The following is a 13,296-nucleotide window of genomic DNA, read 5'->3' as shown; positions in this document are numbered from 1 at the left end:
CATTCGTCTAATCCGAGCCATCTACAAAGGAAGCTGTACGAAAAAGGGAAAGATCTAAACTATTTCGGAGAAATTTCCTAAATGATTTTATAGTGTCAAGTGACTTTCAGTTTTTGCGTGATACCGGGTGGCCCAATAAAATGGCGGTCTAGTTAATCATTGTGCAATGGCCCCGCCCAACGTCAAATTGGTTTTTTTCGAAAGAACAATGTTTAAGACATGAAATCGCTTAATCGTACAGATTCGTACTTAACGTAAACAAAGATTTAACTTTTTCGTAATTTATTTTACTAAAATAGATTGATTTTGACGGTGTCCCAGAACCGGAAATTTGGATTTCCCCATCAGCGAACTAAAAATTGCTATTATTCAGCTTAGCAGGTTAAAGTTTGTCACTTTAGCATTTCAGGTAGAGGGATTATTTCTTTAGAGGTAAAGGGATACGGTATTCTGGTCACCGCGTTCGGGCCGGAAGCTGGAAAGCTGGAGCGCCGCACATTTAATTTTCGTGAAATCCTCCATCAACATTTTCAAAAATGAATTTCTCACCAATGCTGCAAAAGCGGATCTCAATCAAACTTCCTTCTATAAGAGCAATACCTTAGCTATACATAACAGCTAAACCGACCCGCTTTGTTTCATCCTGTCATGCAGCAAAAAAATTACAATAAAGTAGATTAAAAATTAATCAAAAAATCGGCATTTATTCAAAAATGAGTCGGATGCATTGCTCCCCCATCGCGTGTACTATGGAAACGGCTTTTTGTATGCTGACAAAGAACGACTTTCTTTACAAGAAACAGCTGGAAAAATTAAAACAGTTAGCATACATAATAATGACACAAAATTTTGGAGTTCAAAAGCTGGGTCACAACACGATTCCGCACGATTTCCGTTGGCTTAGTTTTTCGCGATCGCGTCACAACTTTTCAAAAAAACTTCTTCTGCATTCAGTAGCTAATAAATTTGTAATTCAATAAATCCAAAACTTCCTTGTACGACAAGTGGTTCACGAACAGCAAAACAAAAACGGAGACCCACATTTTTTTGGGCCACCCATTTTGTTAAGATAATAGAAACGCTGCTGAGTCAGCAGCGTTTCTATTATCTTAACAAAATGCTGACGTACGTCAGCAGTGCTGACGTACGTATAATAAGTTACGTATTAAATAACTACCAACTGATGCAACGTTTACTAAATTTGTTTTTATGCTGGAACGTTATTGTGCTTACTCAAATTGTAATAATATGAACTGGAGTACTCATGTGGCTTCCTAAAGTACTTTTCAACTTACAACACCAACAAATCAGCAACGGCGGTGCCGATCATGTAATGACACGAAGAAGTCTTCCACGTGCGGACACTGCGTATCAGCACCACCAGATTCAGTCCATTGCCCACGGTGCACAGGATCAACAAGCAGCAGTACACACCTCGAAAAGCTAAGTACACATCCAAAATTTGACGTTCTGTAAAACGAGTGTATCGTGTGGTTGTGTCGTCACTGTCATAACCGACTTGGTGATGATCTCCACTGATTACGTCTGAGCTACCGTTAGCAGAGCTGATGCTCGGATGTTGACTGAGATTAGTAAAGGATAATGTGGATGAAGAAAACACTTCGGTAGAATTATCCATAACAGAATAATATTATTAACAGCGTATTATTTTCTTAATTTAAACCACTACAGTTTAGTTTAATGTTGCTTGCAAATTACGACCGCTGTCCAGCAGATCTGCTACGATCTCTTCACTTTGCTAGCTGCGGCATTAATGTTACACTAACATAGTACACTCAAAGATCTCCGTTAGAAAAAATATGTGCGTGTGCCGGTGTGTCAACTCAATAAAGCAATCAATAAGTCACATTTTAGCGTTTCAGTAATTGTCCCCCTTGGCTGAATAATATTTTAGGGAGTTGCTTACTAGTTCCGCTGCATACTTAATAATTTATTACCCTTTATTTCAGTCTTCCCAAGATAACGGCAACCGTCGTGTGATTCTTAGAAGCTACCCATAATACATATATTAACGTAATTAACTGTAATTAAAGTGTAATTAAAATGTAGTGAAGCCGGCTGGCGCTATTTTCTCGTTGCGGTTCTCGGTAAACTTTGCATAGCCAGGGGTATCCATACCCCGGTCAACGGATTAGTAAATTTGCTTGTTCTGCCGTATATTGCACATTTTACTATCTGCCAATGTCGCGAACACCTGAAAAACCAGAATATGAAATTGCTAAATTGTTACACTTCTGCAGACACTGCAAAACTGCATACGTTGCGCTTTTACCGAGCAAGATTAATGAACAGACAGCAGACGGGGCGGATATTATGTTGCTTTACGGTTAATGCAACTCGCAATGTTGGTCAACGCTATGCGCAGGAGTTTTTCATTTTAAAGAAAAGTCTGTACGCCAAAATCTGAACTTGAAAAAGTCGTACAAATTCTGGTTGCAGTGTACTTACCAGTTTTAGTAGTTAGCATGTACAATTATTTGGATAAGTACGTGTACAGGAAATACTGTTCTGTTTGGAAGTACTGTTCACCGCAAGTTGGTCAGTACAACACCTATTCTAAATGCTCTTGTGTTAAAAGCAATACCTTATGCCGTCAATTCGTGTTTAAAATTCAGCATTTTGTGCAGAGTGCTGCACAGTGTGCGTCCATCCACATATACCTAATTCCGTGAATTGGTGAAAAGCCAGTACTTTGTGTGAAGTACTGCACAGTGTGCATCCATCCACGTGTACCTAATTCCGTGAATAGATCAAAAGTCAGTACTTTATGTAAAGTACTGCCCGTATTTTATACTTCCCACATGCCGTGAATCCGTAAATCGGTGAAAAGTCAGTACTTTAATTATGTATAGTACTGCCAGCACTTTTTACTTCACAGATGCCGTGAATCCGTGAATCGATGAAAAGTCATACTTTATGTAAAGTACTGCCACTACTTTATGTAAAGTACTGCCAGTAATTTATACTTCCCAAATGCCGTGAATCCGTGAATCGGTGAAAAATCTGTACAGTACTTACTTTATGTAAAGTGCTGCCAGTACTGTCAAGGAAGATTGAGTGGTCACGTGAAAGTTCAATAAAGTTCAAATCATCGAACACAGGTTTATAGAAATTTTTTAAGTAAATGGAAGCCAGGGTTTAGCAATGGCATTTTGTAGCCGTCTAATTTCTGTGTGTTGCTACGCCCCCTTCCTCATTAGATATCAACGGGAATTGCACAGAAACGCACGTACTGTAGCGCGGGTACTTTAACAGGAGCTTTTGCTTCTACGCACCACCAAACACGCTTTTGCGTAGTCAACTGATTTGTACACATTCAGGTGAAAATTGTTCGGGCGCGAAACATTCGTTTGAGGAGCACAGATGCCAAAAATTTAAAAAATAATATGATTAATGTAAAGCTGTAAACAGCTCAGAATGCGCGTTAGTTCCGAGCACATCATCCGCCGGACCGCCTTTAGTTTATCCGCCGCCTTTAGCTCTTAGTAGGCTAAAAAAGTTGTAGGAAAACCATTAGGCCGTATTTCGGTCATCTGCAGACGGATGGGCAAGCGAACGTCGCATTTGACTGAAAGTGTTGCTGTGGTTTCCATCAGGCCCGCCAGAAAGGGGGGGGGGGGGCGCACCGGCGGTCGCCCCCCCCTTTCCCGGATTTTTGACCGCCCCCCCGGCGCGCCGTCCTGACGGCCGAGAAGGGCTCCGCCGCCCCGGCGCCGATTTTACTGCCCTGGTTCCGTACGTTTTTTAATTTTTTTAATTTACAAATTAATGAAATTTGAAATTTGTGGTTCGAATTTAGTAATCTGCGTGTTCTCAAAGCTTCAAAAACATTTTAAAACCAGACACAGGATAGTACCATCTACCGATCGACGGTTTTTGTCGGGCCAAAATACGGTTCAAAAATAAAAATAAATTAAAAATATTTTTTTTTATTAAGCGCCCCCCGGCGGCGGCCAAAAAATAGTGCGCCCCCCCCTGCGCATTTTTGGCAAAACTGCGCCGGGGGCAAGCGCCCCCCCCCCTTTCCAAAAACCTTGTGGCGGGCCTGGTTTCCATATCGTCATTGCGGTTACTGTGGCGCATTGGTGAATCTTTTTGTGCAAATCACCAAAGCGAGCGAAGGCTTATTATGTTTAAGAAAACAGAACTTTTGCTTGTCTTTTGGTCACATCGGAAAAGTCTGTCACCTAAGTAGTAAGTCAGAATCTTTCGTCTAAAATACGGTGCTAATTTTTTTGATTTATATAATAATAATCACAGTTAATAAAACGAAACGTTACAGGCACCCCTTTTCGCACTCTGTTTATTATAGGCGCTCATTTTTGATTAATGTCGTACATAGTACTATGTGACACGAGGCGTTTAAGTTTCCTTTAAAGGATTTGACCCGGTACATAGCACCAAATTCGTGTACATCCACGGGAACGTTTGCTGTCGCGCACTCCCAAGCACGTTTTTGCAGTGCTTCATGTTATTAATTTTGGCAGCCCGAGGATTTGTATACGTAGGCGTGAAATCCGTTTGTGCGCGCAACATCCGATTGGAAAGTTATGGGGTTATGGGTGAATTAAAATTCAAAAAAGTTTAAATCCATTCAGATGTACCAAAAGTCTCATTATGGACCGATCTTCTTTAAATTTTGCATATAAATGCACAATTGTCATATTCATGAGGATCGTTTTAACACCGAAACACGGTTCTAGCATTTCTTAAATTTTAAACTGAATTTTAAAAGTTTTGAAATTCAGTTTTGAAATTTGAAAAAAATGGTGCCTCTGGTTCGGTGTAAAAACGATCTGTACGCTCGTGTTCATTTGCTTGCAGAATTTGAATAAGATTGGTTAATAATGCCGCTTTTGGTACATACACCTGAATGCACTCAAACTTTTTGGAATGTTGATTCGTCCATAACTTTCTAACCGGATGTTGCGCGCGCAAACGGATTTCACGCCTACGTAAACAAATCCTTAGGCGGCCAGATAACATCAAGCAATGCAAAAAAGCGTTACGTAGTGCGCGACAGCGAACGTTCCTGCGGATGTACACGGATTTGCTGCTACGTACCAGGTCAAATCCCAATTTGCCGAGTCGTCCTATTATCAGCTGAAAAGCCTGACGTACTTAACCCGACGCCATAGAAAAAAATTATTTTAAAAAATTACTGAAAAAATTAAATTATTATGTGCATAAAGCTGCATTACCTCTTCAAAGCTCATAATTTTAAGATCTAATATGAAAAAGATAATTCAAAAAGGTTTTGACGAGTATCTGTACTTCGTATAGATATTTGTAAATACAAAAGAAGACCAATAAAAAATTAGCAATTAATAAATACTATTTACAGTAAATACTATTTACAGTAAATACTATTTACAGTAAATACTATTTAAATACTGATTACGCGAATTTGTGAAAACCTCTGACATTATACGGTACACTATTACGGTATTCCCTTAATAAATAGTACTGCATGTATTACCATTGAAATTTTAGTTTGGCCACGCCCACTCAACCATGGCCGATGGAAATATTTTTCTAAGTGTTTCCAAGGGTTACTTTGTCTTCCTGCAAAAAATTAAATTTGTCGGAGCCGGGAGTAGCGAAAGTGTTCGGTTCGTTAATAATGTGAAAGGACCCGCATATATGGGGAATCACCTACTACCTAGTGAAGTACCGATGTTGGCTGGCACCAAAATTAAATTACTATACTCGTATGCATATATAGTACTAGCATGTATAGGGGGCAAAACCAGGCATCTTCCACCGTTCCCCTGTACTGCTGCCGTCACCCGGTTGGAGGTTGTGTGAAGAATTTATTGGTTTGCTTATCGTTCAGATTCTTACTTCAGAAGTTGGAGGTTTACGTTGTGGCTGTACGTGGCGCTTATGTACCGCGCCAGATTTAACCATACATGTATGTACTCGTATTGCCGTAACCGGTAACGTCACACTCCAGGCGGGGGACGGCAGCAGTACAGGGGAACGGTGGAAGGCGCCTAGTTTTGCCCCTTATATCAGGAAATGGAGAAACGTCCCGCAACAGAGTATCATACACACGGTGGCACAAATAGAATACGCGTTATCGCTACCCACAATCTTCACAACTTTTCTAATTTTTCTTGATTATTAACAGCAGTAATTTTTAATAAAAATAAAAAGTATCAGACTACTGATAACACGTATTTCTTGCATACCTCTGACATTGTTCGCTTACCTGTTATGGTATTCCGATACATAGTGCTGCATATATTAATGAAGTTTAGCCACGCGCACTTAACCATGGTCGATGAAAATATTTTTTAAGTACACCAAAGGTTTACCCTGTCTTCCTGCAAAAAAAGAAATTTTTCGGAGCCGGGAGCAGGTGATGCATGGCCCTGGTCAGTTGCATCAGCAGCCCCACCTGCGCGCGGCTACTTACCTTTCAATTAGTTTGTGGATTTGCAGCAACCAGTCAATTTTTATGAATTCCGTGTCTGCTTTTTTGGCAATCCGAAAATTTAGTTGGATGAGAATTCTGCCGGTTATTTGACCATACAAAGATTGCCGTCGCGAAATTCTTCCTGCGCTACAACTGCCAAAGCACCGTTGAAGCACACTTAGCATACGAGTACTTTGAATTCTCTAACCAGGGCAGTATGTCCGCCTCCAAATTCAAAAAAATATCGTTTTTTGTACAATGGTAGTAGACTACCGTGGTATGCTTAAAGAAATAAATTTAGCTGGAAAGGTCAGTTGAGCGTGGCCTAATATAAATTGTATGATTACATAGTATGTGTTGCATACTGTTATTATGCAGTACTGGCATTTACCATAATATCAGGCCAAGGTCAAAAAGAGGAAGGAATAAATAAAGGAAGGAAATTTCATGGTCAAAAAGAGGAAGGAATATTTAAAGGAAGGAATGTTTTTTTTGACCAGAAAGGAAGAAAATTTCGATGGAAAAAAAAGATAAGGAAATTTTCGTGGTCAAAAAAGGAAAGAAATTTCGATGGTCAAAAACAAGAAAACATTTCTCTGCAGTTAATGCGCTAAGAAAATTTGTAAAAAGTTTTGGAAATTAAGTACTTAAATAATTAAGTTTTAGGAAATAAGTACGTTACTGTCCGTTTGATCAAGTAATGCTAGAATACCTAAGCGTTACAGCCAGACCTATTAATTTTACGATAAGAGTACAAACGGCGCAAACTGTTCTTACCGAATGTTTTAGAAGCCTGACGTTTAAATAATGATGCGGTCTTTCGATTATACTGTTATGATATTCTAATTAATATGCTGCAAATTCAAAGTTTCAGTGTTAAACTAAAACAAAGCAAAGTATGTTCACATAGATAAGTTAGCAGGCCACAAAATAAGCAACCGCAAAAGAAGTACTCAAGTAAACACAAAATTAGTAAAAGCATCTGACCACAAATTCCACAATGTACGCTGAATAGCAGCCGAAAAACTCAGGATCAAGGAGATATTAATTGTTGTCAAACCAACGAAAAATTAACTGCTGTTAAATAGTTCCCTCCGAAACCCTACGATAACTTTGAGTTCTTAAATGTATTGTCAATGTGTAAAATGTATTGTCAAGTTGTCAACTGAGGGGCCGGTGTCCATTTGTTATAATCACAAAGATAGATTCGTATGTACTCAACATCATCATCGTGAGCAGAAGGCTCCATACTTATTATTAGCTGTAGTTGCGTCACATTAATTAGCCACAATAATTGTTACATTAATTAGTCACATTAATTAGTCACATTAATTGGTATTAGCGAGAATTTGTCTAGAACCAGACATGAGCCAGGAGTTTGCTACCGGAACGTCAGACTACACCATGTGACCATGGTGCTTTACTGAAATGAGTGAATAAGGAATAACGCATGGCAACATAATTTATAATATGCAACTTTTCTTACCCTGTCTGCCACTGCTTCTGATTTCACTGCACTCTGTAAAAAAGGCAGGCGCCTTACTGTTTACTCCTACTGATAAGTCACGTATCATTAACTGTATTGCGGTGACTCTCAGATCGCTACATCGCAGCCTCGCAGAACGGTCCAAAAGCCATAAAAATGGCAAGCGGTCTGAATCAGACCCATTCTTCCCTGCAAACCATCTTCTGTGACGATCCTGCAGCACGGTCCAAATCGCCTTTTTCAACCGGTAGGTATTTGTGTCCTGCAGCTCCCTGCTCCCTTTCAAAAGACATAGGGAAGGGCAGGTACGTCCTGCAGCTCCCTGCTCCCTTTCAAAAAAGTCACAGAGAAGGGCAGGCCAGTTACCCTTTGCTCTACACGCGCTTTTAGCGGTTATTGTACATTAGATCTGTTGGTGCTGATGTGCTAAACGCCTGCTATGTACTTTGCATATTCGCAAGCTTCTTTCAAAACGCAGCCTTTTCGGATCAGCCGGCAGAGAGCTGAGATGTAGCGGTATGCTGAGATGTAGCGATCTGAGAGTCACCGCAATACAGTTATTGCATGAACGCAGAGTCGCAGACTAAAAAGTTACTAGTATAGCCCACGCGAAAACGGCGCAAAGCTCTTGTCTGTTGTGTGTTATCCCGCTGCGGTGTCCGTTCATTTCGGAAACCATTCATTTCAAAACCGTATATTTCGAAATATTTCCTTCGGTTTTCTTATACTTTCTTATGTTACTGTTCAAATGACTTTAAGGTTTCTTGATTTTCTTAAGTTCATGATTAGGTTCTTTAATTAGGGTTCTAATTAGGTGGTTTTCTTGGTATTATTCAAATGTTTTCTTAGGTTTCTTGGGTTTTCTAATGTTCTTAATTAGGTTTCTTAATTACGTTTCGTAATTAAATGGTTTTCTTAGGTTTCCTTATGTTATTCTGGTTTTCTTAGGTTTCTGAGGTTTCCCTATTTTTGTTATTTGTCTCTTAAGTTTTATTATGTTTTTTTACGTTGTTACTCTTTTTTATGTGTTCTTATGTATTGTAATCTTATCTTTCTTTTGTTTTCTTTTCGAAATGTTTGGTTTCCGAAATGAGCGGTTTCCGAAATTTTCTCATTTTTTTTACCATCGAAATTTTCTTCCTTTTTGATCAAAAAACATTCCTTCCTTTAAATATTCTTTCCTCTTTTTGACCAAAAAAATTTCCTTCCTTTAATTATTCCTTCCTCTTTTTGACCTTGGCCATGATTTGTGGGCATTAATTTTATTTCGCAATAAAGGCTCACATGGCCGGCAACGAAGTAGCTGAAAATACTGGTACCAAATGAAAACCAATTAGGTATTTTCCGCTCGTTGACCCTGGTTTATCACACTGGATGATTGGATGTCATAACAAAGCGTACGTTCAACTTCACAATGTCGCGGATCACAAATTTCCGGCTATGCATGATAAATAATATACTAAATATGACGAATATTGTCGCGTACCTGCCGGTCGTTTAGATAACAGCGTTATCGTCGCCACTAACAAATGTTTTATATCTTCCCGGCTCATTGCTGCTGACCATGGTTTGGTGAAAAACACTAATTTTCCCAACACTGGAGATTTTTTGGTACTAACCTGCGTTGCTGCTCTTTAGTATCTATAAAAGCGGAGAACTAAAGCGTTTCGATAAAGGCGCACAACGATGTAGTTTAAGGTGTAAACTGGAACGCTCTTCAGTGTGGTGAACGGAGCGTTAATTGAGCGAGAGCAGCAAGAAATTAATAGCATTAATACTTTGTTATTTCACAAACCAGGATAATGAACATAAGAGAGAAAGTTATGCAAAACTCGTATAAAAGGGAAAACTGTGCGAACAATTGCATTTCGACACAATAACGTCTTTGCGTCTGCGTGACGTCTCTGGTACGCTTGATAATATCCGGTTATTTTCGGCTTCTTGAAAGTTTTGAAGATGGATGAATGATAAACTTTTCAGATCTGGTAGGGCCAGGAAAACGTTGTGTGTGTTTACGTGATAGCAAATCGCACCTGGGTATGCAGTCATCCTGGGTATACTTCCGCGTCGAATTTGGCGCAGTCGTGCTTTTCTATCTATGCTTCGGTTTCCGTTACCAGCTGTCTTATATTTTGCAGTAGATTGTTGGACACCATTGACATCCAGCAATAGTCGGATGCTCCTGCTCCGAATGCCGGAAGTCCATAATAGCGGATGCCGGCATTAAACTGACGTTAATGAGCTGACCGGGTTGCCTTCTTCCACTTGGCAGGATTCTTTGTCGGAGAGCGGCAGTGTTGTCGTACAACAGGATAACAGCGGCCGGACAACGACATCCATGAAGCGCCGTCGATACTGCCGCTCGGTGATCAGATAAACGTAGAAATTAAACGCGTAACCAGCCAAACTACTTAGGTTGATGAAATCATCAGCTACCGCCGTAACCGAATCATCGGCGTTATACAGAGCAACTGAACTGTTACCGGCCAGCACGCACATCTGGAACGTCTGTGGCGCGCGCACTGACAGAAACAGCGCGGCACTACTGAGCAAGATGACGTTGATGCTGTTATAGGTGCCTCGCGATACCGCTTCACAGGATTCATTGCCGGCGTTGGGAGTAATCCGCATCTTATTTATCGTCGAACGGCGATAGTATGTAAGAAATATGATAACACCGCCGGTCGGAATGAGGACAAGAAGAAAGGTTAACAAGCGTGCAACAATCTGCAAGACGTAAAATTGCAACATAATTGGAGGATTTTGAATTTCGTTCTTCAGTAACGGCGCTGCGCACGTCTCTTCTAAATCACAATCTACCGCCAAAATCCTGCTGATAGCGTACTTTGGCTGTTGCATGGACTGAAAGCCACTGATGAATCCAGCCCACAGATTTGTCGGCATCAATGCCGAAACGTGCGCCGTACGCTAAGATATGCGGGTCCGCGTAGTTCACCACAAAATCAATCATGTTCAAGAGAAACGATAAAATCAGCAGGATTAGGATGATAATGTGTGCTACCGACACCCTTTGCAGCCAGCGGAAGCGAAGTGGGCTGAGGATCACCAATAGGCGCTCCCAAGAAAACACCACCAGAATCCTGCAATACAGAAAAAAAGCTGTCATGTTCACGGATAAACAGGAGACAAACCCTATTTAGGCAGTAAATCTCGTTTGAAATAACTGGATGTGTTGACAGCCGGCAGTCGTTAATTTTCCTGGTATCAGTGCTAAGCCTATTTCAACGTCGGTTTTCCAGCGATTGAACTTCAAAAACTTTCGTGGCGTGTTTTATGCGTACAGGTTGCCAATAGCGGCACGAACGATTTTACCGTAATGAAAGTGAAACTGACAAACTAGTGACAAAATTTACCAGCCGGATTGGCAGCCGCGCCTTGTTGCTGTGCCCTAAACAGTTGTTACTGCTCAACAACGGAACAAGTAGCAACCGTTTAAAAAATCAAGGGAAAGTGACTGCAAAAATCATAAACTTTGATAAACCGGAAGTGCAAGACAGTGGAGGACAGTCTATCAAAGACAGACTTTTGAAGTGCAAGACAGACTGCAAGTTCTCATTATTCGTTCACATAATATAAAGTCCACATTATTTGTTCACTAACCAATCAGAGAGCCACATGGATGTTTCAACCAGCCACGGCACAACACCAAAAGCAATCGATGGTGTATGAACAGTCCGTCCTAGAGTTATCACCTGGAGGAGATACGGAAGCGTCAACCACCTACAACACATCCAATTTGCGCTTTTACTAACATTCTCCCTATAACATTTCGTCTTCGTACACGTACTTTGGTCACTGCAAGTGTAAAATTCCATCCCATGTACCAAAAATTACACAGCAAAACGACGTTTTCAGAAATTTTTTCTTAATGTAACAAAAATCGCTCGTAAATTTTCCCAAGCATAGACCTACAGTCACCTACTTAAAAATTTTCAAAAACAAACCACAGGAATTAGCGCACCAAATGGGGACGGTGCACGGGACGCTGACCAGTTTATGAAAACGTATAACTAAACTGACCAAAATATGAGAAAAATCGAAGTATTACATTTCCCTTGCATGCAATTAATTTGCACGCTTACAGTGATGCCAGATCGGCTACGGCGGTAGCGATCATATAATGACAAGCGGACATTTTCCATGTTTTCACACTCCGTAGCAGCACGGCCAAGTTAAGCGCATTGCCGACGGTGCACAGGATCAGCAAACACACCCATAGACAGCCAAAGATATAGTGTGCATTATTAATCTGGGCATCATTGTATTTCCCGTGACGTGAATGGTTAGAATCCTTGTGTTGACCAAAGCCGAGAACTGCGTTATCCTCGGCATAAATGATCCAATTCGTGCCATTTGAATTGTTGGACGGATGGTGCGGATCTCCATTCAGCCTATCGTATGCAGCAGCCATAATGATGATTACAGTGAAATTCTATTTATAGACAAGATAATATTGTCATGCGTGGAATAATCCGTTGCTCAAAGTTGTGATTATTAATTTTCTAATAACGCTGTTTCAGTAATCTAGCAATCGGCATACTATTTACAACGGCATGCTTGCCCTTTGGCTAAATTTCCGACATTAAGCGGATCTCAAATTAATAACATCGAGTTAGACGATCAGTCGAATAACAAACACCCTAAATGACACCATATCCGTTACTGAAGTAAACAACAAAAAGACAAATGTCGGCGCTTTCTGAAATACCGTATTACGACTGAGGCCATACCACGAACAATCAGACGCTCAGAAACAGCAGTAAAAAGAAATTGCACAATCATACCGGATGAGTAATATCACGACATTCTTCCTTCGCTCGTAAATTAAGCACGAGACCTGTCTCGGTAACAGCCGATAGTTTCATCATTTCTTACTATTCACTTATACAAGCAAAATATGTTTTGTTAAACCCGCTGTTGTATTTGGGAGGGCGTTTAGCCTTCGCCAGGATTAACGCGTGTTAGTGACTCCATAATAGGCACCGCATATTTGGTGCGGGCGGGAACGATGCTGTCGAGCACGTCCTGAACAATCGCTCCGGCGTCTTCGGCTATGTATTCCCTGGTTGACACCGAGCTGTTTAACGTCATAATGGAATTCTACTTGTAACGCCCATTCTACCAACGAAGTCGTGGCTGTTCTTGTGTTAGATTTGTTCAATGGCTACCGGGCGTGGCTTAAATGCATTGGCCACTGCCTTGCAGGGATTGGAAATGACTCGGAACTAGGCACAAACAAGCTAAACATTTCCTTGGGCATATTCGTGCAAATACAAATATATACACGAAGGACATCTTTTTGTAAGGAAAAATTATCTATATTCAGTCTTAATGTTTATTAAATGAT

The 13,296-nt window shown here is 40.5% G+C and overlaps 1 protein-coding gene across 2 annotated transcripts; it reads right to left on the bottom strand.

The window, feature by feature from the left end:
* Positions 1-9,658: 9,658 nt before the first annotated feature.
* On the bottom strand, positions 9,659-12,471 carry LOC129592785 (galanin receptor 2b-like). 2 transcript variants are annotated; one of them, XM_055488905.1, is made up of 4 exons: positions 12,032-12,470; positions 11,550-11,669; positions 10,774-11,029; positions 9,659-10,655 (listed from the first exon to the last, which is right to left on the bottom strand). In XM_055488905.1, the coding sequence occupies exons 1-4, from the start codon at positions 12,358-12,360 to the stop codon at positions 10,152-10,154; spliced, it is 1,209 nt and encodes a 402-aa protein (XP_055344880.1). In that variant the 5' UTR covers positions 12,361-12,470; the 3' UTR covers positions 9,659-10,151. The 2 variants fall into 2 exon arrangements, with proteins under 2 accessions (XP_055344880.1, XP_055344881.1); XM_055488906.1 differs by lacking the exon at positions 11,550-11,669 and having other exon boundaries at positions 12,032-12,471.
* Positions 12,472-13,296: the final 825 nt, after the last annotated feature.

The sequence above is a fragment of the Paramacrobiotus metropolitanus genome, unplaced genomic scaffold (assembly GCF_019649055.1).
Source record: "Paramacrobiotus metropolitanus isolate TYO unplaced genomic scaffold, Prichtersi_v1.0 Parri_scaffold0000056, whole genome shotgun sequence".
In the NCBI taxonomy this organism is placed as follows: domain Eukaryota; kingdom Metazoa; phylum Tardigrada; class Eutardigrada; order Parachela; family Macrobiotidae; genus Paramacrobiotus; species Paramacrobiotus metropolitanus.
Note: the sequence above shows the minus strand (reverse complement) of the source record. Positions and strands in the feature narration are given on the sequence as shown.